The 27,614-nt window shown below is 45.5% G+C and overlaps 1 protein-coding gene across 1 annotated transcript in view; it reads right to left on the reverse strand.

Moving 5' to 3' along the window:
• Nucleotides 1–27,393, reverse strand: part of IDUA (alpha-L-iduronidase) — a 179,132-nt gene extending 151,739 nt beyond the window's left edge. Inside the window, exons 1-2 of the mRNA XM_068233576.1 lie at nt 27,160–27,393; nt 14,685–14,822 (exon numbers count right to left, since the gene is read on the reverse strand). Of these exons, the coding sequence (XP_068089677.1) occupies nt 14,685–14,822; nt 27,160–27,302 (281 nt within the window). The 5' untranslated portion in view covers nt 27,303–27,393. The remainder of the gene's footprint in view (nt 1–14,684; nt 14,823–27,159) is intronic.
• Nucleotides 27,394–27,614: the final 221 nt, after the last annotated feature.

A 27,614-nucleotide genomic window follows, 5' to 3' on the forward strand; every position in this document is an offset into this window, starting at 1 on the left:
TACTCCACTACGGATCACCCTTTGATTAAACCAACAGTAAAAACTCTTTTTTGGTTCGTCTCAAAATGGCACAAAGACACAGGCCCATCCCCACTTACTACTTTAAGGGAGAATCCAGATTTCATGCCTGGCTTGGTGAGGTCCTGGTTTTCCAGAAACACGATAAGCCCCGATACGCGCATTATCAATCTCTGGGGACACCCTGCATTGGGGATACCTGGCATATTAAACAATTGTAGGCAAAAGGAGACTTGGGGTACAATGCAAGCGAGAAATTTTATACATACATTAAAATTCAAGTTTGTCAGATTAAGGAACGACCCAAATATTTTCGAAAAACATATTCTCCTTAATAAAAAAAATGGACAAAGCATTATCCAAACTTAATAGACTTATTTGCCAAGGAGAAAGTCAAAATTTTACCCCACACTATTGTACAAAATGGGAAAGAGACCTCGGCCTTTCGCTTAAAAGTAAATGGCTCACGATTTGGCATAAAAATTGGATGATCCCGGATATTGATCTCCAGCTTACCCAGTACAAGACCATTGCCAGATGGTACATTACCCCGGAACGAATACAAAAATTTTCCAAACAAAGAGAATTGTGCTGGAGGTGTGGGCAGGAGGACGGGTCCGAATTGCACATGTGGTGGGCATGTCCCATATCAAAGACCTTTTGGGATAGTATAATATGCTTTTGTAAAAACCTGCTAGAAGGGGGCTTTAAACTTTCTCCAAGTGAAGCTATTTTTAGCATATCTGAAGCAGGCGATAGTAAATAAAGTGCTCTAATTAAAGAGCTAGGAACAAAAGTCGCAAAAAGAATGATAGTAGAAAAATGGAAAGACTCGACTCCCCCCCCCATCTCGATGACTGGTTGAGCAGAATGGATCTGTTGTGTGGCAGTGAAATCAACGGCGACACAGCAGATCACACACCTGACTTAGATTGTACTCAGTGGGTCAGATACTATAGGGATACCTGGCTGTCAATTACAAAAATTTTTTTAAAATTACAACAGTAGGAGGCGCCCTCAAGCACAGTATAACAGCACTTACTATTTGTATGATGTATAAATTCACAGGATAAGAGTAATAGATCCTACCTGTGATGCAGATACTCAGACTGATAGATTTAATCAACAATTCTTTATTGATACTTCGACAAAAGCACTTGGACAACGCGTTTCGCGACTTCAGTCGCTTCCTCAGGTCAAATAAATGTGCTTGTAAACAAGAGCGGATCGCTGGGCGCGAAACGCGTTGTCCAAGTGCTTTTGTCGAAGTATCAATAAAGAATTGTTGATTAAATCTATCAGTCTGAGTATCTGCATCACAGGTAGGATCTATTACTCTTATCCTGTGAATTTATACATCATACAAATAGTAAGTGCTGTTATACTGTGCTTGAGGGCGCCTCCTACTGTTGTAATTTTAAAAAATTCCTAACCCTACTAGTTAGGGTGGGTGCCCCTATTCGGAAATAGGGCACCGTCTTTTCTTAGGAGCAGCGACCGAAAAGGCCGAGTGGAGACGGTACTTCTCCACATGCGCTGATGGTGGTTGCCTTCAAAAGCAACCTACCTTTGTGAGTATATCACCTTCTACTTTTTAGTTCCATTTTTGAGACGTTATTACACGATATCGGGCTCCCGGTGTCCCTGTGTTTTTTCTATCTTATCTAGTACAATTACAAAAAATGATATGGATAAGCAATAAGTATACATATAATAAGATGGGTTAGGGGCTACACTGTATAACACGAGTGGGGGTAAGAGTGGAAAAGTGGGGTGGTCAGGTGGGTTGGGTCAGGTTAATATGGATGGGTTATGGGTTAAGGAAGGGTATGCTTGGTTGAATGTAAGAGTTTCTGAATGTGTATACATACTCGGTTGCAAGAACAACAGGTTATTACACCTCCCTTTCATTTAAGATATAGGGGATACAGGATATGGTAAGACATGGTTAATTCTGGAATGGGGAGGGTTGCGTAAGGGAAGGGAGGAGTTTATGGTTTTTGAAGCACGCATAGACATAAATATAGTGAAATAAAGTTTCAACTATGTATGGCTCAAACAATGATGAAGGCATTTTTCAGCGCTGGTTTGGGCGTCTAAGCGACTAGACCATAAGCTGATAAACTTCCCATATCAAAAATGCATCTGAGTTTGAAAAAAAAAAAAAAATATCATAATTTTTTTTTCGCTTCAGTGTCTCTAAGCAATACCAGTTGCCAGGCTGTCCTGCTGATCATAAGCCTCTAATACTTTTAGCCATAGACCCTGAACAAGCATGCAGCAGATCAGGCGTTCCTGACATTATAGTCAGATTAGACAAGATTAGCTGCATGCTTGTTTCTGGTCTGATTCAGACACTACTGCAGCTAAAGAGATCAGCAGGACTGGTATTGTTTAAAAGGAAATAAATATGGCAGCCTCCTCTCTTCAAGTTCCTTTTAAGCATTCACTGTTATGTGGGTACCGCAAAGGCAGGGGTCTAGTCCTGGGAAAAGAAGTGAGTGGACTCACCTCGAAAAACACGCCGAAAAATGGGCGTGGTCAAGCATAATGTGGGCGTGGTCACGGGTGGGGCTAAATATACATGACCTTAGCAGTGATGTAAAAGGTCTGCCGGGGAAGTTTGAGCTCTGCCGTAGTGTATCCCCCCAAAATAGATGCAATCTGACAGCATTTCACCAAAAAGACACATAATCTGGTAGAAGTTCCTCCAAAATACAGATAATATGGCAGTGGTTCCCCCAAAATAGACAATGTGGCAGCAGCAGTTCCCCCAACAAACACATCATTTGGAAGCAGTTCCCCCAAATACGCGAAACCTGGCAGCGGATAACCCAAAATACACGTAACACCCAAAATACATATAATCTGGCAGCAGTGGTCCCCCAAACATACACAATCTGGCAGCAGTTCCCCCCCCAAAAAAAGTAATCTGGCAGCAGACGTTCCCCTAATTTACACATAATCTGGCAGCTGTTCCCCAAAATACTGTACATAACAGCGGTTCCACAAAAATGCAGTTCCCCCAAAATAGGTACCAAGCATAGGTAGCCAGGTCTATAGGTGTCCCCAGTCTAAGTAGTCATGAGTATAGTAGTCCCAGTATATGTAGCCAGAAGTATATGTGCCTAGTATATGTAGCCAGAGGTATATGTCCCCAGTATATGTAGCCAGAGGTATATGTCCCCAGTATATGTAGCCAGGGGGATATGTCCCCAGTATATGTAGCCAGGGGTATATGTGCCAGTATATGTAGTCAGGGATATATGTCCCCAGTATATGTAGCCAGGGGTATATGTCCCCAGTATATGTAGCCAGGGGTATATGTGCCAGTATATGTAGTCAGGGATATATGTCCCCAGTATATGTAGCCAGGGGTATATGTCCCCAGTATATGTAGCCAGGGGTATATGTGCCTAGTATATGTAGCCAGAGGCATATGTGCCTAGTATATGTAGCCAGAGGTATATGTCCCCAGTATATATAGCCAGAGGTATATGTCCCCAGTATATGTAGCCAGGGGGATATGTCCCCAGCCCAGTATATGTAGCCAGGGGTATATGTGCCAGTATATGTAGTCAGGGATATATGTCCCAGTATATGTAGCCAGGGGTATATGTGCCCAGTATATGTAGCCAGGGGTATGTGTCCCCAGTATATGTAGCCAGGGGTATATGTGCCCCAGTATATGTAGCCAGGGGTATATGTGCCCCAGTATATGTAGCCAGGGGTATATGTGCCCCAGTATATGTAGCCAGGGGTATATGTGCCCCAGTATATGTAGCCAGGGGTATATGTGCCCCAGTATATGTAGCCAGGGGTATATGTGCCCCAGCATATGTAGCCAGGGGTATGTGTCCCCAGTATATGTAGCCAGGGGTATGTGTCCCCAGTATATGTAGCCAGGGGTATATGTGCCCAGTATATGTAGCCAGGGATGTATGTGTCCCCAGTATATGTAGCCAGGGGTATATGTGCCCCAGTATATGTAGCCAGGGGGTATATGTGCCCCAGTCACCGGCGTACCTACCGGGGATGCGACCCCCTCAGCCGCAGGGGGGCCCAGGGCTACTCTGGGGCCCGCTCACTGTGCGTGGGGGGGAGCGCCGCTCTGGACCCCCCAGCAAGGTGCTCAACTGGCCGCAGCGTCTAATAGACGCTGCGCCAGTTCATTCCCCGCAGCCCCGCTCCAGCAGCTTGCATAGTCTCCGGCAGGCAGAGCAGGACTACGGCAAGATGGCCGCCGAAGAAGCCCTACACTGGAGACTATTTGTGTCTCTAGCACAGGGCTTTGGCAGCCATCTTGCCGTAGCCCTGCACTCTGCCTGTCAGCGCGGGAGATGTGCTGCAGGAGGACTCGGGGAGCTGCGAGCCAGATGCCGGGAGAGTGAAAGAAAGACTTCTGTCAGGTAAGTGAATTGTTTTTTTTTTAACAGGTGCATTTTTTTTTCTAGTGTCTGCTGCCTACATTGTGATTTTCAGGTGTCTGCTGCCCACATTGCGATTTTCTGGTCACTGCTGCCCACATTGCGATTTTCTGGTCACTGCTGCCCACATTGCGATTTTCTGGTGTCTGCTGCCCACATTACGATTTTCAGGTGTCTGCTGCCCACATTACGATTTTCAGGTGTCTGCTGCCCTCATTGCGATTTTCTGGTCACTGCTGCCCACATTGCGATTTTCTGGTCACTGCTGCCCACATTGCGATTTTCTGGTGTCTGCTGCCCATATTACGATTTTCTGGTGTCTGCTGCCCACATTACGATTTTCAGGTGTCTGCTGCCCACATTACGATTTTCAGGTGTCTGCTGCCCACATTACGATTTTCAGGTGTCTGCTGCCCACATTACGATTTTCAGGTGTCTGCTGCCCACATTACGATTTTCTGGTCACTGCTGCCCACATTGCGATTTTCTGGTGACTGCTGCCCACATTACAATTTTCTGGTGACTGCTGCCCACATTAGGATTTTCAGGTGTCTGCTGCCCACATTACGATTTTCAGGTGTCTGCTGCCCACATTACAATTTTCTGGTGAACACTGCCCACGTTACGATTGTCTGGTGAATGCTGTCCATGTTACAATTTTCTGGTGAACGCTGCCCACATTACGATTTTCTGGTGAACTCTGCCCACATTACGATTTTCTGTCCCACATTACGATATTCTGGTGAACGCTGCCCACATTACGATTGTCTGGTGAATGCTGTCCACGTTACAATTTTCTGGTGACTGCTGCTCACGTTACGATTTTCTGGTGACTGGTGCCCACATTACGATTTTCTGGCGAACTCTGCCCACATTACGATTTTCTGGTGAACTCTGCCCACATTATGATTTTCTAAAGGCCCACATTGCGATTTTCTGGTGTCTGCTGCCCATATTACGATTTTCTGGTGTCTGCTGCCCACATTACGATTTTCAGGTGTCTGCTGCCCACATTACGATTTTCAGGTGTCTGCTGCCCACATTACGATTTTCAGGTGTCTGCTGCCCACATTACGATTTTCAGGTGTCTGCTGCCCACATTACGATTTTCTGGTCACTGCTGCCCACATTGCGATTTTCTGGTGACTGCTGCCCACATTACAATTTTCTGGTGACTGCTGCCCACATTAGGATTTTCAGGTGTCTGCTGCCCACATTACGATTTTCAGGTGTCTGCTGCCCACATTACAATTTTCTGGTGAACACTGCCCACGTTACGATTGTCTGGTGAATGCTGTCCATGTTACAATTTTCTGGTGAACGCTGCCCACATTACGATTTTCTGGTGAACTCTGCCCACATTACGATTTTCTGTCCCACATTACGATATTCTGGTGAACGCTGCCCACATTACGATTGTCTGGTGAATGCTGTCCACGTTACAATTTTCTGGTGACTGCTGCTCACGTTACGATTTTCTGGTGACTGGTGCCCACATTACGATTTTCTGGCGAACTCTGCCCACATTACGATTTTCTGGTGAACTCTGCCCACATTATGATTTTCTAAAGGCCCACATTATGATTTTCTGGTGAACTCTGCCCACATTACGATTTTCTGGCCCACATTACGATTGTCTGGTAAAATGCTGCCCACTTTACAATTAATTTACAGTGAAACGCTGCCCCATTACGATTATTTGGCACCTATGGGGGGGCCCCATCCAAATATTCGCAGGGGGGCCCAGTGATTTCTAGTTACGCCCCTGGCCCCAGTATATGTAGCCAGGGATGTATGTGTCCCCAGTATATGTAGCCAGGGGTATATGTGCCCCAGTATATGCAGCCAGGGGTATGTGTCCCCAGTATATGTAGCCAGGGGTATAAGTGCCCAGTATATGTAGCCAGGGATGTATGTGTCCCCAGTATATGTAGCCAGGGGTATATGTGCCCCAGTATATGTAGCCAGGGGGTATATGTGCCCCAGTATATGTAGCCAGGGATGTATGTGTCCCCAGTATATGTAGCCAGGGGTATATGTGCCCCAGTATATGTAGCCAGAGGTATATGTGCCCCAGTATATGTAGCCAGGGATGTATGTGTCCCCAGTATATGTAGCCAGAGGTATATGTGCCCCAGTATATGTAGCCAGGGGTATATGTGCCCCAGTATATGTAGCCAGGGATGTATGTGTCCCCAGTATATGTAGCCAGAGGTATATGTGCCCCAGTATATGTAGCCAGGGATGTATGTGTCCCCAGTATATGTAGCCAGGGGTATATGTGCCCCAGTATATGTAGCCAGGGGTATATGTGCCCCAGTATATGTAGCCAGGGATGTATGTGTCCCCAGTATATGTAGCCAGGGGGTATATGTTCCCAGAGTAGGTAGTCAGGTGTCCCCCAGCTGGAGGGAAGCAGCGGAGTGGAAGGAGAGCTGTGAGCAGCGGTGGGGGAGGGCGGACATCTCCCCCCCCCCTCCCTCACCTTAGGTGCTCTCCTTCCCTCGCTCTCCCCTCCGAAATAATGTGCGAGCAGCCAGCAGCGGGCGGGACTTACCTCTCCTCGTCGTCGGAACACCGGATCTGCATGCCGCAAGTCTGGTCTGGTCCAGACCAGAGCAGCGGCACACAGATCCGGAGCCGGAACAAGGAGATGTAAGTCCCGCCCGCTGCTGGCTGCTCGCACAAGACGCACATTAGTTCGGAGGGGAGAGCGAGGGAAGGAGAGCACCTAAGGTGAGGGAGGGGGAGATGTCCACCCTCCCCCACCGCTGCTCACAGCTCTCCTTCCACTCCGCTGCTCCCCTACACAAATGCCAGGGGGGACGGCGTCCACCCTCGGGAAATAGTAAGTGGATGCCGTCCCCCCGCGTCCACGCCCCACTCGACCCCTGCGCAAAGGTGTAGACAGAGATCCCCAGACATGGAAAGCAGGAGTGCCTGAATAAACATTTCTAGCAGGATATGGAAGTAACAGCAGATATTTGCAGGAACAAGGACAGGTTTAAAAAGGGCCAGGCAGCAGGCAAATGGAGTCAGCAACAAGTTGAGGTCAGAGGCATTTGGCTAGCAGCAAAAGTTTCAGGAACAGTCCGAGGTAAATAGCAGCTCCTGGACTTGGATTTTGAGCTCTTACTCTTGGTACAGACAGAGCATGTTTTAACATAAGGATAACAAAAGTTTCCTTTTTTAAAACAGAAAGAATTTGTGATAATTCAGGTTGGAGTGAGCTTGAGATGTCTCCCAGTGCATCACTGCTGAATATATGCGAATTAACCATTGTTGCCCTTAGAAGCTAAACACACCTCCAGAACCGCTGGAATGCAATGATGTGTTACCTTGTTAATTTGTACAGAGCCATAATAATCCAACATGCATACAGACTGTTTCAGATTGTTTGATCCTCCTCAGTGCATGGCATGGATTAATTTGGCTCTATGGAGTAGGGCTTGTACATAAGCTCAACAGTTTTGGGATAACTTGGGCTAACAGAAGAAATGCTAAGGCCACATTCACATTATGAAACGCAGATGGCCGTGCGTTCGCAACGCATATGAACGCACGCCAGCCGCGCTTCTATACGTTGCGTGGCTGATCCCATTCACTCAAGTGAATGGGTCAGCCGAGCATTTCTGCAAAAAATGCGTGCATTGGTCCGGAACAAAAAATGCGTGCACTGGTCCGGAACGCATGCAGTGTGAACATCAGACAGTGCTGTCTATGCACTGTCTGATGTCGTGCTTGTCGGCCTCCTGCACGCATTCCCGAAACGCAGATGGGAACGTGTGCAGTGTGAACGGGGCCCAAGTCTGTGGTTTGGAAGGTTCCAAAAGGGCTAGTAGGGTGATGATTGGGAAGAGTCATTAATACTGGGTCGTCCACCCACATCAACATTTCCTTTCAGCAGGACGTGACTTATTGGAGAAAAAAAAACTACAGGATATAATAGTGCAAGACATTGAAAAATAGCACTTGGTAAAAAAGGCGCCCCATCCACAGCAATACAAATCTTTCCAACAGAAGAGAGGAAGGATTGCGCAATTCTCAATTTTACTGGTAGCGCGCCCAGGCTATGCATATGCATAGGTAGAATTTAGTTAGTGTTAGGTCCCCTCCCATGGAGGAAAGACTTCTACGACAGTGGGAGGGACAAGTACCTAACAAATTGCAAATTGTTAGTGAAACTAACATCCTCCAAGTGGTAGACAGGTCATGTGTATGCTCATTGTGTATTTGAATCCCATGAGTGGGGTGTGCACTTTTTTGCAGGTAAGCACTCATCTGTTTTTAAGTAGCGCTGTTCATTTCTTTGCTATAGAAGAGAGGAAGGAGATGGGCATAGCTGCTAAAATACCCTTTATTGTGGCTGGATTGACACAAAAAAGCTTACAGCAGTGGGGGAAAGGACAAGTCTGACAGCTGTTTTGCAGGGAATAGCCCTGCTTCATCAGAGACTCAGTGGACTACCACTGGAGAACGCTGGAGGTAAGCCCAGTGTGGCAGTATCCACCCCTGCTGCATTTTGTGCAAGTGCTTTTTTCTCTTCATATTCGCAATACAAATCTTTATTTTAAAGGTACTAGGTGTATAAAATGGTTCTAAATAGCAGTTACAACTTTAAACCGGCATTAATTAGCAGTTATGGTTAGCTGATGTAATCAGTGGATTTAAAGACTTTAATTAGCGATTACGGCTTTCTTCCTGGTGGTGAGACGCATGAACCACGGCAACAGCAGAGTGCCTCTTCCCTTCTCACAGGCATGGATGTACTAATATGACGTCACATGCCTGCTATGACGGGAGGAGCGCCACTGCGGCCATCTGCAATGTGTGCCCTTCACCACCAGGAAGAAAGGAGGAAGAAGAGATGGAGGAAACCATGGCAACCGGGTCGGCGAGGAATCAGGTAGAGTATATGCCTCCCTGCAACTACAAGCCTTGGGACCCAGCAGCCCGCAGCACCACAAATTTAATTTTTAACGGTGGAGGGGGGGGGGGGGGGGACAGATGCTTGGGGGGCTCCTATGGACTAGGGGGCAATTGTCCCCTTTGCATTAATGGAAGCGCTGGCCCTGCTTATATTGTAGCACATGTGTAATGAGTATTTAATCACTTTACTGCACATCATCTTTGAGGATTTTGCCTGGGAATAGCAATTGTCATGCCCCTTAAAGGACCTCCAAGACGAGACTGTTAAAAAACTTAAATACCAGGATGCATGTTGTAGTCTCAGGGGACGCCATCCACGCCCGCCATTCCATTCCACGGCGTTTCTTTTTTAATTCCCACCCTCCATTTGGGTCCCGACCCCATCCCTCGGGTCGTCTCAATTTTCCCCAACAAAGATGGCCACCAGTTCTTGCCGTGCCTGCGCAGTTTGTATAACCACGAGTGTGGCTGCGCAGCTCTGAGTTCTCCTCCAGTCCCGTCCTCAGGGCCGGATTTAGGCCAAGGCTACCTAGGCCATGGCCTAGGGCACTACAGGAGCAAGGGCACCAAAGCAGCAGGCTAAACTGTTGCAGCATTTGCAAGCTTGCAAATGCTGCAATGCAGGGAGATCAGGCAAGCTCCTGACCGCGGTACTCTGCTGCTAGCCGCCTGTGCAGCAGCCACCTTGCTCTATGTGCACGTTTGCATTGTGGCCAGCGGCTCTGGACTTGGGCAGCATTAGAGACAGAAAGGAAGAGGAAGCTTCTGCACTGGAGACAAGCGAATAAATGCGTGACACTGATGGCTGCTAGGGTGTGAAGGTAAGCAGGCTACCTATACTGAAGGGCGGGGGGGGGGGGGGGGGTAGGGCTTAAGGGAGTCATCAGGCTAATTATACTAGAGGTAAGGGGAAAGGGGTCATCTGGCTACCTATACTGAAGGGAGGCAGCTGGTGACATTGGCCTTGGGCGGTGAAGAGTACAAATCCGGCCCTGCCCGTCCTCACACCTGGCAGTCTTGTGTGCTTTACGTCTACGAGGTACGGGTGGGGAGCACTTGATGTCGGATACATGTGCTCAAGCAACTGGCTAAAAAAGCAGTACTCTCCTCCCAGGTGCAGGCAGAATACTCACTGAGCCTCCACCAATCCTCCAGCTATGTCCTGCATCACCTCACGGACTTCTAGTGGCTTTCTGTGCACGGAAGCCGTAGTGCCAGCTGACCCGCATCAGCTCATGTGATACGCTGACTTGAGGGCACGGATGCCAGAAGCCGCTAGGAGCCCGCGAGGTGATACAGGACATCGTGGAAGATCGGCAGAGGCTTGGTGAATATTTTGTGGCCAAGCAAACCTCCCAGAACGCTGCAAAAAAAAGGGTCCCCATTATCTATCAGGCACGCTAGTTAGTTGAGACTTCCGGTTGCCTGAATTCCGGATAACAAGGACTATCAAAATTATTTTGAGTTTAGTTTGAAAAAATGATTACAAGTAGACCCTATTGTTTGCTATCAATTACAATGAGTGTATAAATGTTATATATACTTCAACCTGTTATATATTTTATTCTTCTTTCATGCAACCAGGAGCTGTTTACAAGAATTTACAAGAACAGCATGTCTAGTATGGTTCCATGGTACTCTGTCCAGAAGGGGGCACCTTAGGCCATTGCCTAGTTTGCCTATATCTCAAAAAGTAACTGCATAGATCTACATCTAGAATGAAAGTACACTTCTACAAAGATTTATGCTACATTTTCTTGGGGTGCGTGGCTCCATGCATGCACCATCTTTAGGCTGTTCATTGCAACCTACATTGGCCTCGATTCATAAAGCATTACCGCATGTAGTAATGCTGAAAACAGCTGACTTTACCGAGCACTTAAGAAAATGTCAATTCATAAAAACTGTTACCATGAAAAGTTCAAATTAACGAGCAGTGAGATAAATTACCGACTTCAGCTGTGAACTCCTCCAGCACATGTCAGGAAATGTCAGTTCATAAAAGATTAGAGCAGGTGGTATTGACACTGCGAATACTGCCTGCTGTGAGGAGGTGATAACACTGATAACAGTGTGATAAGAATGTGTAAAAAGCCAGCAGAGTGATCTGAACAAACAAGACTTAAAGAGAAACTCAGACCAAGAATTGAACTTTATCCTAATCAGTAGCTAATACCCCCTTTTACATGAGAAATCTATTCCTTTTCACAAACAGACCATCAGGGGGCGCTGTATGACTGATATTGTGGTGAAAGCCCTCCCACAAAGAGATTCTGAGTACGCACTCTTGGCATTTTGTTATCTGTGAACCTTGCTGCATTGTGGGAAATAACTGTTTACAGCTGTTTCAAACTGCCAAAAAAGCATGCAGCAGCTACATCATCTGCCCACAGTAAAAATGTCACCATGTAATAAATGTCAGAATGTAAATCAGGGATTTAAAAAATATTTTACAATGGGTAAACACTGACTAAATCATTTATACATAATTATTGTAAAAATGAAGCACTTTTTTTATTACATTATTTTCACTGTTTCTCTTGGGGTATTCAGTTAAAGAGTTTCTCTTTAACTGAATACCCCAGGCTGTGTTTTTAACCTCTTGGGTACCTGTCACAGATGTTAATTTCACATCAGAAAGCATGCATGTGTAAAGTTTCTTGAAGTTCTTCTAAGCTGTGGCAATTAAATATATTGTTTAGAAAGACTAATGGACAGATTCAGAGCAGATTCAGGGCAAGGAGAGGCAGTTTAACCATACATGCACATCTAAACTGAAGTTGGGGATGCCCCTTTTATTGTAATGCTGTCTCTGCACGGAGAACAGCCAAAGTTAACAAATCAGCCAGCTCATTAACCACTTGAGGACCCACCCTTTACCCCCCCTTAAGGACCAGCGCTGTTATTTGTGATCTGTGCTGGGTGGGCTCTACAGCCCCCAGCACAGATCAGGGTGCATCCAGAGCGATCAGATCGCCCCCCTTTTTCCCCCACTATGGGGATGATGTGCTGGGGGGGTCTGATCGCTCCTGCCTGCCGGTGTTGCGGGGGGGGCACCTCAAAGCCCCCCTCCGCGGCGAAATCCCCCCCCCTCCCTCTCCTACCTGGCCCCCCTGGTGTTCCGGGCTGCACAGGACGCTATCCGTCCTGTGCAGCCAGTGACAGGACGTCCCCTGTCACATGGCGGCGATCCCCGGCCGCTGATTGGCCGGGGATCGCCGATCTGCCTTACGGCGCTGCTGCGCAGCAGCGCCGTACAATGTAAACAAAGCGGATTATTTCCGCTTGTGTTTACATTTAGCCTGCGAGCCGCCATCGGCAGGCTATTCACGGAGCCCCCCGCCGTGAATTGACAGGAAGCAGCCGCTCGCACGAGCGGCTGCTTCCTGATTAATCAGCCTGCAGCTGGCGACGCAATACTGCGTCGCTGGTCCTGCAGCTGCCACTTTGCCGACGCGCGGTATGAGTGCGCGGTCGGCAAGTGGTTAATGTAACAACTCAGCCAGCTTACATTCTACATATCGACAGTTCAGTTCGGAAAATCTCCGCATTTCTACCGCACCTGTGAAAATGTTTACGAATTAGCACACAGAAGTCTAAAATACCAAATGCGGTATTGTCCCTCCCAGATTTTTTTTTAACTGCAAAGCCTTTTATGAATCGAGGCCATTGAGTCTTAAGGTGCATACACACATCAGACTATAGTCTTTGGAAAATTAAAGATCACAGACCAATCTTACCACCCTTCATGTAGTATGAGAGCCATACTCTACACAGTCTTTTCTATGGAGCTGAACTCCACATCAGAAAAAAATCTTTGCAAGATGCTGCACACACAGATGCTGTACAGACACAAAAGATCAGTATCTGCAAAAGATCTGTTCCTGCAAAAGATCCGTTCCTGCAAAATGCATTCATAGTCTATAAGATCTGCAGATCATCATACACACCTTGTTTAACTGACAATCATCTGCAGATCAGATCCACCAGGATGGATTTTCAGATCAGCAGATGATTGTCTGATCTGCAGATGAATGTCAGTTAAACAAGGTGTGTATGATGATCTGCAGATCTCATAGACTATGAATGCAATTTGCAGGAATAGATCTTTGGCAGGAACAGATCTTTTGCAGATAGTGATCTTTTGTGTCTGTACAGCATCTGTGTGTGCAGCATCTTGCAAAGATTTCTTTCTGATGTGGAGTTCAGCTCCATAGAAAAGACTGTGTAGAGTATGGCTCTCATACTACATGAAGGGTGGTAAGATTGGTCTGTGCTCTTTCATTTTCTAAAGACTATAGTCTGATGTGTGTATGCACCTCTAAATATTCTGCAGCTGAATTATCGATTACATTAAAATATCATGATGGTATAAAAATAAATGAGATTTAGAATATAAAAATAATTTGCCTGTAGTAAAAATGGTTTATAAACAAAGTATAGTGTAAATAGAACATACGGTATAGTACTTAGCAGACATTCATAGTGCTATAGTAGACACTAAAATAGACAAATCTATAGAAAATGATAAACATTTGATTAGACTGTACTGAAAACACGTAACAATTCTAAATAGTAATGAACACAGCAGGGGCGAGTTTATTAAAAGGAAGAGATGTACGGTGAAGAGCAGGGAAAACTTTTTAGTGTGTTCAATTCAAATATCCAATAATGTACAGGAAATTTCAACGTTTATTGTCAATAGATAACCTCTACTCACTGAATTTTTTAAGTAAACAACAAAACTTTGCTCCACATCACTGCCCATATCGTTTGGTAAATTACCCTTTATTTATCCAAAAATATCTTAGAAGTCAAGACAAATAAAATCATGTTTTAGTTCCATACTGCGAAATACCAGTACTATCATTGCAAATTTTTCACAACATACAATTCTATGGTTATTTTACCGACATTGGCAATTTAAATCTACATCCTGTTTGGGACCTGTTATGCATGCCAGGCCATCGATTTCAATTACCGCAACGTACACTTCCGCCAATCTCGCTGCTCTCCCGTCACTATAGCCCACTCGCTCTGCTGTCACTATGAGAGCAGAGCTCTGTGCGTTGGTCAAGAGCCGATTTCATTGGCTCCTGACCCTGTGATCACTGAGAGCCAACGGCGGTGCGAACAGCAAGAGCGAAGGGTCCATGCAGCATGACGTTGGTGAGCCCCATTTTTGTACCAGAAAGTCTCTGGTCCTTAAGGGGCTAGAGGCTGTTGGTACTTAAGTGGTAATAGAGACAGAGAAACAAGATCTTAGAAATAAAACATTTCATAGAAAATACAAACAATGTATACACTTACAACAATGTAACCAGATCCAACAACCAGTGAATTCTCACTTGCTTGATACCACCATGAGGGACGGAAGATATATATGCCAGGTTCAGTCTCTGATCTTTCCCCAGAAAATAGGTTTCCAAATTATGTGGTAAAGGAGGGCTAGAAAATAAACACACTTTTTAGATATGAAATATGAAATCTGTACAGGAGTAACAGGCCAATGGGTAAAAAAAAAGTTATACAGTGTATTCAGAGACTAATGTTTGATATCATTATATACATCAAGTTTGCAAACTCAGGGCAAGCTAAAACTGACACCCATAAGAAATAGTCTGTACAGTCTTGCATAAGAAATAGCAGTTTTAGAATCATTACATTGCAGGCATCTTTTTACTTAACCTTTTGGGGGCCAAGCATGTTGAATCAACGTCCAGCAGGTGGTGCTACCGTTCTGACTGGACGTTGATTCAACGTCCGCACTAACGAACTGTCCCGACGCGATCGTGGGCACCGGAGAGGGGAGATTAAGCTGTCAGATGACAGCTGACATCTCCCCTCAGTGATCAGCAGCCATCGCGTATGGCTGCTGATCATGTGATCACTACGATCGCCGTCGGATCATAGTGATCAATTTAACAGCTGTGGCAGCAGGGGGGAAAGAAGAGGATCCACTCACCTTCCTGCCGTTCCCGCGACGATCGGCGCCCCCCACCGCTCTTGCAGGCATCTCTGCTCCTTCTGACGTCAGCACCGGGTCCAGGCTTGATGACGTCATCAAGCCGCAACCCGGAACTGAGCGGCAGTAGGAGCAGAGATGTCGGCCGGAGTAGAGGGATCCGCTGTGGCTCCTCGCTGGAGCCTGGAAGGTGAGTGATTGCATCTGAAAAGGGGGGACACCTGGCCACACAGGGGGAAGACAGCCCAGCCAGACCCTGCGGGGATTCGGCTGCCTGACCCCCCCCAAACGCCCCCCTGGTCCTGAAGGGGGGTTAGGTGGCCGGTCCCGAAAGGGTTAAAGGGACTCAGAGCTTAAATAAATAAATAAAAAGAATTATACATACCTGGGGTTTCCTCCAGCCCCATGCGCTTGGATCATTCCCACGCCACCCTCCTCCGTTGCCTGCAGCTTTGGGAATCAGGTTCCGTCTCTTACGTCAGTCCGCTCCAGTCTACACAGGAGAACTGTGCCGTTTGCGTATCTCTCCAGCGCTGTAGAGGGCTGGTCAATAATTAGGTGTACAGTATCACATTGAGGAGAACGGTTTCTACCTCACTTTTTGTGTTGAAATATTAGCTTGAGGTAATACAACAAGGGCACTTATTTGGGGGAGAGGGGACATCCAAACTGCTACCCTTAACCAAGTTACATAGGTAAAAGGGGTTTCTCATCAGATCACTTACCTGTTTTACACTAAGGGTTAGAATTCATCATGAGTTGTTTTAATACTCTATTGTTAGTGTTAGAATAACTTTTTTAAAGTGAACCTTAAGTCACCGATAAAAAAATGAGATTTACGGAGGCCACAATAGCAGCATAGGGGGCGATATATAGGCTGGGAACGCGAAGAATCACTCGCGTTCCCATGCCCGTCGGCCGGTGACGGCCAAACCGGAAGTGTTCGCCGGCGGGTCCTGGAGCGTCAGAGCGGGGCTGCGAGGGCACCGATCGGCTGCTGGGGGCTGAGGGAAGCCCCAGGTGAGTAAATCTCATTTTTTAATCGGTATTTCAACACACAAAAAGTGAGGTAGAAACCCTTCTCCTCAATGTGGTACTGTACACCTAATTGTGCTGGAATAACTTAAAATAGGGCTATGGCCAATAACACAGTATACTTTCAAGATGCCAGTGAGTTAACCCCAGTATGGGAAGGGAATAAGGAAGGGTGGGGGTGTTAAAGATTATATATATTTTTTTATTACTAACTCATACCATACTATGCGAGTTTGCAAATGAACATTTAGGCCTCGTTCACACTGTAGGCATTTTGTGTTTTTTTTAACACGCGGGCGATTTTTAAAATCGCCCAAACGCTTGTGCAATTAATGTCTATGAGAAGGTTCGCATCAGCGCAGGTCGTGCGCTGTCCATTCAGTAAAGCGGTGCATGGACCATTTTTGAGGCGATACTGCCCCAATGGAAAGTATAGGAGAAACGCAAAACACTCACAAAATTGCTTTGTGTAGCAATTGCGTTTGCGTTTTTAAGAAGAAATACAGGGCATTTATTCTATTCTGGATCAAAGAGTTCACTTCCTGACTTGAGTCAGGGGGTGAATTACAAAACCGCTGGGAAAAAATGCTTAGAAAACAGCTAAGCACAAAATGAATCGCCCACCCAAGCGCTGGCAATCGAAAAAAAAAAAAAAAGACGCCTCAAAAACAGCCCGTTAGCGGCCACGCGAGCGGAACAAAATGTGAACAAGGCCTCACTGACAATTTTGGCATAAAAAAAATGTCTTTAAAAAATGCTCTGGATGTGTAAAATGGTATTTGTGGATCTCAAAACGCAGTAAGTATCCAAAATCCCTTCCAAGCCTATGTGATCTGCCAAGGGACAATCAGCAATGCAAAAAGTGATCTGCTCACTCCCCCAGGCAACACCAATATCAGATTTGGCTTTTGTGTTAGGGTGTTCTTCATTGAAAAAGAGTCCTGAAACTCAGGGCCCTCAATGTGAGTTTTATTCTCCTTTTTATTCTTATTTCATTATGTTGATTACCAATATAGTTTTATATTTACACTTCCTGTCTTTATACCACCTGTGAAAACCACCTGGACAAGACAAGGAACAGGATATAGTAAACACACACACTAATAATTTGGGTTGTAAATGGATGGTATGCCTTTTATGATTCCATTGGGGCAATGCACTTGTTCTGCAGTAGAGAAAGATTGGTGAATGTTTATCAGTGACTGAAAGTCATCTTGTAGAACTAGGAGGATAGATGTGCTTTCTGGCCTGGATAGTGATGGAGACTATTTCTCTCAGTTGTGAAGAGGATAGGGGTGAATATAAGAAGCAGAAAGCTAAATAGAGCAGAATCAGGTACCAGGTGTTGAGAACCTAGGCCCTAGATCATTGGTCCTCAAACTAAGGCCCGCGGGCCGAATGCGGCCCCCCGAGGCTTTTTTACCGGCCCCCTACACAAAAAATGTATTACTTATAGATGCGGACCACTGCATCTTTAAAAATTGACAGCCCACATATAGAAAAGCAGTGCTGACACCACCCTTTCACATGGAAGTCAGAAAGAAGTCATTCACTGGCTTCCAATCATTCACTGTTGTCCAATTGGATGGCAGGTTATCACCTGGGTATGCTTCACTGCCTGGCCCACAAAGACTTCTTCGGATTGTGCTACAGGCTTTTGCATGCCATTTGGTGTCATTATTTGGTGCCATTATGGCTCACATATGACTTGCTATGTTAGGGTCACAATATCTGCACTTGCTGTGTTGGTGACATAATAACTGCACTTGCTGAGTTGGGGAGCATTACTATCTATAAATGTTAAAATGTTCTGGTTAAATGGGAGACATTAGGGCTGTTACAATACCTGTCTACAATACATAGGTACAATGTAATGTTTTTTCTACATCACCTTATGTATACTCTGGCCCCCCAGCAGTCTGAAGTATGTTGACCTGGCCCTTGACCGAAAAAGTTTGGGGACCCTTGCCCTAGATCATCAGTGAAATTATATATAGAGGAAGGGGACATCTAGACCACCAGCAAAAGATACAAGGGAGGGAGGAGGACCACCCTTTAAACCAGGGAAAAAAAGTATAAAGGGGAAACCACTAGACCACCAGGGATATCAATTAGGATGCTCAGTGCTGGCGCCACAAAATAGAGAGCATAATAAGGGATGCATAGTATAGGAGCTACTGTAGGGGGCACACATTAATTGTCACTATATGGGAGCACAACACAGGGCCATACAGTATAAGTTACTATATATAAGAAAGGAATGATAATGGGCACATTATAGATAATTCTATAAATGGGAGGCCGCTATAAATGAAAAACTATAATGGAGGAACACTTTAATGGGGATGCTAAAAAGATAAACATGGAATAGGGACAGAATAGAGGGAATGCAATTACAATAAAAATACTGTTTTGCACATCCTATAACTAAATCCACATTTGAAACCACACTGCCTACATAGTAAAATAACTAAACTTCAAAACTATGATGGGTGTAAACTAAAAAATACAGTGTTTTAATACTGTGTTTTGTTTTTCTTTTTTTCCTTTAACCCTTTCCAATATATAATAATAATAATATATTTTTCTGATGACCTACGTCCCTCCCCAAGAACACCTTCATTTGGAGCTGCTGCGCAGCGGAGATGTGGGTGATCTCCATGACCCTTATGCACCACTTCCCCGTATTAGTACAAGGAGATGATTTGACAATCAGGGAGGGGGTGGACCTGGTGTCGGCATGCGCTGTAGCTCCATCCTACAATGCACACAAGACAGCATAATATCTTATTACATGGGGCAGGTAGGTGCTGGAGGGGATTGAAGTGTTGCGCTTAATACAACGTTTTAACCCGAGTAGCCTGACACCCTGTTGGACTAAGTCCATCTGCGGCGCAGACAGCGGGAGCCCAAAAGCAATCACATAATATTTTATGTTACGTGGTGCAGGAGTGGACCAAAGTGTCGGACTTAGGAAGCCATATTGCTCCTTGTCGGACATAATTCAAGGTCAGGAGCAGGGGCATAACTAGACATCACTGGGCCCCCCTGCAAAACATTGGATGGGGCCCCCCACCCCCCTCGCTTTCTGCACAAATAAACTGAGGACCAATGTGTTTTCCCCATGCAGATAAAAACACTCAGACTTAAAGGAGTTATCAGGCAAAAACAAAAAATGAGTTTCACTTACCTGGGGCTTCTACCAGCCCTATGCAGCCATCCTGTGCCTTCGTAGTCACTCACTGCTGCTCCGGTCCCCCGCCACCAGCTAGCTTCGTTTTTGCCAACCTAGGGGTCGGCGGGCCGCATTGCGTACATTTTTACGCATTCCCGCTGATGCAGGAACATCAACACATACATTTACTAGCTAGCTACTAGCTAGCGGCAGGGGGACTGGAGCAGCAGTGAGTGACTACGAGGGCACAGGATGGCTGCATGGGGCTGGTAGAAGCCCCAGGTAAGTGAAACTCTTTTTTTTGCCTGATAACTCCTTTAAAGGAAACCTCAGGCAATCTATGTTATCCCCCAGATCTAATTACCCGGGGCTTCCTCCAGCCCCTTGCAGCTGACAAGTCCCTAGTCGCAGCTCTGCTCCCAGTACATACACACACACAGCCGTATTATTTTACTACATGAGACCACATGCTATATGGAGGAACAACAATGACATGCTGAACATAAGATATAGTATTCACTGTAACTTTGGCAAAATATTCAGAATGTCACTGATTGATACTGTTATTATGGGATCTTGGATTCAGTATGAGACAAGCTCTTAATGAGGCAGGGACAGTCAGACATCAATTTTACCCACTCAGCTGTGTTGTAAAAGTAATCAGAGGCCATAAGGTCATTAGCCTGTGTGTGATAAGAATCTAGGAATCTCTTTGGAGTGATTGCTGATAAGGCACAGTCTACAACTTTTTTTTCACCCTGTGACTCCTTTGTTTGTAACGTTGTACATGATGTCATCAGAACTTAGCTGCAGTGTGAGACAAATGTTTTTTACGAACCCTAGGGAGCAAGGACAGTGTACAAATTCCAAAGTGTGTGTGATTCCTTATCTGTGTGGTGGACACATGCAGTCAATATAACAATGGTGCGAGAGCAGAATGCGTTTTTCTTTCCATGCCCTTAGCTGTCAGTCTCTCAAACATTTCCCCCCACGGGCCCCCTGTGGCTTCTGGGCCCCCCTGCAAAGGCATCCCTTACAGGGTCTATTGTTACGCCCCTGGTCAGGAGCAGGGGAGAATGATCCCCTGTCAGTCGAAAAGGGTTAAAATTGATATAAGATAAATAATTATTGGGGCCGGGGGGAAATTGCCCCAAAGAAACTGTAGATTGTTCCCCCTAAAAAAAAAAAAACGACATCTATAGATATGTACCAGGAGTAATAAGTAGTGAAAATGTGAACACAGATTAAACAGAGATGTACTCAGGCAGGGGCGTTGCTAGTATCCTAAAAGATCCAGGGCACCAAACACAAAGGTAAACATGAAAAATGGCCATGACATGGTGGCAGTAAAAATTAGCATGGCCATGATGTGTGTGTAGCCAGCTGTAATATAAGGGTAACTCAAAAGGGCCCTGAGTTTTTTCAAAAACACAGGAAAAGTGACTCTAAACGTAATTAGACTTTTTCCCCTCAAAACACACATAATAAGGCAGCATTTCTCGTGTACACACACACACACACACACACACACACGCACGCACGCACGCACGCACGCACGCACGCACGCACACACACACACACACACACACACACCAAAGCAGAATTTCCCCCATGATGAGGTTGTCTCACATCATGTATGTGCAGACAATAAATCTGCAGAAACTGCATGATGCTATCATATTGTAATGGATAGCGGAGATACTGCCGCAACAGCAAGCGGCATGGCGGCTACCTCCGCGTCGCAGCCGGCGGTTTCCGCCGCACAGTTACATGCTGGTGCTTTGCCTGGTCCTTCTATCGCTCATAGACTAATGGCTACGCGCGCGCGCCGAGCGAAAGGACCTTTATGCATCTAGAAGGGGAGTAAGCTTATCATCCGGTCAGCTGACTCCAGCTATGCTCAGGATTGGCTGAGTGACTGGGGCGGCGCTATGGATCGCGTTTAGTATATATAGGACCTGCCTGTCAGTTGCTCCCCGTCCGCTGTTGCATATGCTACGTGTTAGCACTTAGACCTAGTCAGATCCTAAAGTGTGCTAGAACCAGCTGGAGCTGGGGATCCACACTTAGCCAGATTCTGTTGATAGCTTAAAGTACTAATTGAATTGTATTATTTGTTATGACCTTCTGCTAGCCTGACTATTCTTCTGCTCACTGATTCTGTACCTTTGCCTATCTGATATAGTTGCCAACTCTGCCTGAAATACTACTCTGATTTAGCTTCCTGTCTCTGTACCGTCTCTGTCCGCCTGTTGCCGAACCTGCTTGTCTGACCTTCCTGTCCTCGCCAGTGAGTTAGTCACTGGTGAGGGATCCTCTGCTAGTATCACCTACTCCTCAGGTGAATACTAGTTTCAGTACAGTCTGAATCACCTGCTCCTCAGGTGGACAGTAGCTGCAGTACAGTCTGAATCACCTGCTTCTCAGGAGATTACTAGCTGCAGTACTATCTGAATCACCTGCTCCTCAGGTGAATAGTCACTACAGTATCTTCACCTCTACCTGCCCCTCAGGTAATAGTGACTACAGTACAGTCTGAATCACCCACTTCTTGGGTGATCAGTACACTCGTTGTTACATAGTTCCACCCGCTCCTCGGGTGAACTATATTACTATTGCATGTATCTCCAGCTTGCTGGAGTTTGTATTCCTGTGCTACATAGATATACTCATATCTCCCAGCTCCTCTGGGAATAGCAAGTATCTTTATCATTACTGTTGCACCAAACACACACCCTCACATTGGTTGTCCTGGTCCTGGCTATACCAGTATTAATGGTGATTCTGCAGATCACACATAATCAGGTATAGCATCTGTATTATTGGTGATACTGCAGATCACCAATAATCAGAGAAATCTGTTATTGCTGACCCCAATCGGTACACATATCAATATTCACCAAAATCTGAAGAATGTCATGAAGAATGAAGGCAGTTCTAAAAGCAAAGAGGTCCAACTCAGAACTAGCAAGATGTATCAAATAAAACAAACACTACGCCACATGTAAAATGCAGAAAACGTTACCACACATTTGAAATGCAGAAACTGTTATACCACATACTGGAAATGTAGAAACCGTTATCACAGAAGTGAAATGCAGAAACCATTACCACAGATGTAAAATGCAGAAACCTTTACTACACATGTGAAATGAGAAAGCAGTAACAGTATAAGTGGTAACAGTAGTAGGTGGCTCAGTGTTAGGTGTAGCGGCAGTAGCAGGGTTAGAGCGAGAGAAGGGATCAGGAGAAGAGTTTGGCATGAGTATTAACCTCTTAAGGACCGCTCTGTTAAACCCCCCTAGGCTATTTTTTTTTACAAATAAGGCCACTGCAGCTTTAAGAGCTCACTGCAGGGCCGCACAATTCAGCACACAAGTGATTCCTCCCCCCCCCCCCTTTTTGCCCACCAACAGAGCTCTCTGTTGTTGAGCTATGATTGCTCCCAGGAAGTTTATTTTTTATACAAATTTTTTTTAAATAAATAAATGTATTCTTTATATATATGAGATGGCCCGGGCACACTGTGTGTGTGGTTCTCTTTTTCTCGTCTCAGCTACTCGTGGGGCGGCAGAAGTGGCGGTGGGGAGACAGCAGAGCCGTGATGCCGAGGAGGATGCCATGTTGTGTTTGAATGGCAGGGGACACACAGTGCACTGTAAGGTGGCCCTCATAGATCAGGGCCACCTTACAGTGTACTGTGTGTCCCGTGCCAATCTAACAACTATCAAAAGAGTAGTGATGAGTGGATCACCAGGGGGTCTTTATACTGATTGACCCCTAGACGTTTGGATCCGACACGTTTCTGCCCATGTGTAATACACTGGGAAAATGCATACGGTTAACTGTATTAATATGGGTGATTTTGCCACAGAGGTGGGGCAAGGAGGGTATATGATATGTCACAAGTGAGACACAAAATAAGGATGTGGGAGGTGTGTGGCGCGTGTTCTGCTGATATGATCGTGCATTGACGTTTATGGTTCAGTGATTGCATGCGCACGGTTATATTTAGTGCTGTCTGGCATGTCCGTGTGTAAGGACATTTTGGACCTTTTTTCACCACACTAGGTGGGCCAGTGCACAGCCCTTGAGTGGCATACTGGCAATTGGCATGCACACTTTGTTGATAGGATCGTGTGCAGGATTGACCTTAGTGTATGTTTATGTTTTCAGCCAGTCAGCACGCTACTAGCAGTAGCCTTGGTACGCCCACACCTCCTACTGTAATGTTATTGGCACAGGGAGAGACCGGGTTTTCATGACAATGAGGATGATACAGGGTTGGCGCAGCTGCACATATAATCTTTTTATCGGCTAGCGCTTACTCTGCACAATGCTCCAACCAATCAGCTCCCGACTGGGAGCAGTCTATGCATGCCGGCACCTCCCATCTATCCACAGATTGAGGGAGAGACCAGGTTTCCATAGCAACGCGGCCTCACAGCGCCGACCGGAAGTGACGCCGGTGGAAGTGACGTCACCTGCCAGCTGACTATGCGGAGACCCATTGATTTACTCAATAGAGATGCGGCATACTGAGTTTGGGGCTAGGAGTATTTACCCCACTGCAACACAGGTGAGCTTATTTGCCACACTGGAATATGGATTATAGTATAACGGGATGCTGACGATTCTCCCCCCCCCCTCCCCCCGGAGGGGTGGGACTGAACTCCTGGTCTGCAATATTTAAACTCGATGCGAACAGTGTTTTTCAGCTCTGACTTGGGCTACTAACAGTGTGCAGGGGGACACTCTGTCCGTGTACAGTGGTGGGGGGCATATATGTATATATTGTAAATATGTTTGTTTGCACCAATTGATCACCTCCTGATGAAGCCGTGAGGGTGAAACCAGTTGAGGGTTAGGCTGCACTGTATATATTATGAGCACCTCTTAAAGGGAATCTGTACTGAGTAAAATTATTTTAAATAAGCATATGAGGTAACTTCAAATGAACATTAGATAGTTAGCTTACCATCAGTTTCTTTCAGAAGCTCACCATTATCTTCTGACAATGATCCCTTCCAGTTCTGACTACATTTTGTTAGAACTGAAATATATCAGTTGCTGTCAGTTATAGCGGATAACCGATGTGCCAGTTAATGTCCACGTTTTCCTATGGCTCAAGTGGGTGATGTTAGTTTAACAGTGTGCTGACCAGGAAGCTGTTATGGGGTAATGGACATTTTCAAAATGGAGGACAGAGAATTCCCTTGATCACAGTGGACGAACAGGGCACAGGAGAGGAGAAAGAGATTGAGGAGTAGACTACACGGAGGTAAGTATGACTTGTGAATGTTTATTTTGTCTTTTATTTTCAGTTCAGGTTTTCTTTAAGTATCTCTGTTCCTTCTGAGGACCCCCTTCTCCTCACTGTCTCCGTATTCAAGGGTCTGATACCGGGTGCACTGACACAGCTACACACTGTGCAGGCATCACCAGATAATCTATCGACCCATACGGCTGATGCAAGGTTTGTTTAGATGTGTGGGACCTAGATGGGGATAGCCACACCACGTTCAATCAGCTATTAGTGAGCGTTGGGGGATGGGCAAAGACTCCCCAGTGTTATAGGCTCAACACTAAAAGAACGACTCAGTAACAGACAGTGACCTGTTTGCTATTTTATTTGATTACAGTGACATCTCTACAGAGTGTAGTCCTGTACCTACAGTTTAATGCATTTAATAAAAGTACTTCTTTTATCCTCTTACATATGTACTGATAGGGCCTGTCTTTGATTAGACAACAGTGTATGAATTGTTTCCCCGGTACACATTCGGAAAGTGTACAACAACTGGTATCATTTCAAAGGAAATAAATATGGCAGCCTCCATATCTCGCTCACTTCAGGTGTACTTTAAAATAAACCTGAGATGTAAGAACATAAAAGTTTTATGCATACCTGGGGCTTCCTCCAGCCCCCTCCGCACTGATCGCTCCCGCGCTGACCTCCGCATTTGCCCGGTAGAAGCTCTGTTAGCTTGGCCAGTCAGGGCTTACTGCACATGCATGACCAGCCACGCTCCAGTTGCCAGGAGCGATCTGCGACTGCGCAGGACACACCCAGCCGCGCATAAATGTAACCCTGTGTGTGTGTCATTGCAACAGACACACACACCAAGGGTTACAGATGCATTTACTTTTTGTGAAAGTGCTGCTGTAAAGGGAACCTGCAGGTGCTGTCAGGTGGAGCCCATGAGCAGGAAAGAAGAGAGAGAAGCTGGGCATGTGCAGGGAGGAAGTAACAGTTGAGTTTTACAGTTGAAGGCTAGTGAGGGGGAGGAGTCAAGTAGCCATGGAGACTGAGGTGATGAGGCAGCAAGAAATAAAGTGTGTCACGATACTATACTGTACTGCAGCAAGAAATACGCTTGATTTGTGAGGAAATAGAGTAGAGACACGGGAAGAGACCAGCCATTGGTGAGACGGTCTGAGCAAGGCAGAGGCACAGACAAGTAAGCACTTACCGGAAACTGAACTAAGGAAGAGAAAAAGAGCTGCAGACATTACATGAGAGGAGAGAGACCACTCACAGCTACAGGCCAGTAAAGAGCAGCAATACTGGAGAGATAAGCCAGAAGAGAAACAGTAAGCAATAAGAAAGAAAGACAAGGATATTAAAATGTACCTGTAACAGAGAGAGATAACAGAAAACAGCAGAGACATTACAGTGACACAGAGACAACAGGACAGCAATGCATACAAGAGTGACACAGAGCAACAAGTGACAGGATTACAGAAAAGGAGTGAAGACTGCAGTGCAGTGTCTGAAGAGATTGTGTGACAACAGCTGGCAGACAAAATACAGAGAATACAGCGGTGCTTCTTATACATTAAGTGATCATTCACAATTATCAATTCAACATATTTGTCTCATCCTGGATGTTGCTAGGTAACCACCAGACATTTCTCTACTTTCCCTTCTGTCCTATGCAAGAATTCAGATCCACTTTAAAAAGACAGCAGTGAAGAAGTGACAAATAGCAGAGTGCTGTGTATGGAAAATTCTGGCAAGTAAATGCTAATAAACTGAATTACTTATATGGTTCCTGAACTAGCCCTGATCCTAACAGGCTGAAGATAAGAAGTTTATGAATGTTTTGTCACTAAACTATTTTTTTATCCATATCATTTAATACAAATATTTCTTAAAAAGAACTTGATTGGTGTCTGGAGGATTTCTTTACAGTTAAAGCATTATAGAGGTGTTACATAAGCGTCGGGGTGCACGCATGGGCGGACTATGCTTGCGCCGACTTGCCCCCATGGCCAAACCAACAGCGTTTCTACCAGGCAAACGAAGAGGCGGGGGAGGACGGCGTGGGAGAGATCGGTGCAGAGTGGGCTGGAGGAAGCCCCAGGTATGTATAAAACTTTTATATTCTTACATCTATGGTACACTTTAAGTTAGCAAAATAATGGTATCATCTTTATCCTAAACTTTTCTGCTTTAACTAATAGATCACACCAAACAATACTATGCTTAGATGAGAATGTAACAAATGAAATGAATGCATTGCATAATATAAAAATACTGCAAAATACACTGTAGCAGGATTCATTTAGTATAAGACCCGCAAAAGTTTAGGATTTGTAGAACTTACCAAAATCCTGTGCTCTCCCAGAAATGTTTCATCTGTCTTCTATCTTTTGTTGGGTCTACACTGATAATATAACTTCCAAACACTATCCCTGGAAGTAGGCAAGAAACTAGAATAACAGTTACTGTTCCCATATTCCGGGACATACAATAACCCTTTCAATTCAACCAAACAAGCGAAAAAATCTTATGACAACAAAGTTCCCCATGCTAAGCTTTGTGTACACTCGTTTAAAAGTCAGCTACTTCCTATGTTATTCAGTGGGGGAGGCTGAGCTGGAGTTTGCTGAAAGCAGCCAATCACAAGAGAGAAAGGAAATATACTTCCCCCTTGCTGCTCTTTGGTTTCTCTCAAGGCTGTTCACGATGCAGTGCAGCAAAAAGGCATCTTACTGCTCTAATGACATTTCTTTGACTAGACAAAACAGTAACTATACAATCTTAAAGGTAGAACTGACA

This window comes from Hyperolius riggenbachi, chromosome 1 (genome assembly GCF_040937935.1).
Source record: "Hyperolius riggenbachi isolate aHypRig1 chromosome 1, aHypRig1.pri, whole genome shotgun sequence".
Taxonomy (NCBI): Eukaryota; Metazoa; Chordata; class Amphibia; order Anura; family Hyperoliidae; genus Hyperolius; species Hyperolius riggenbachi.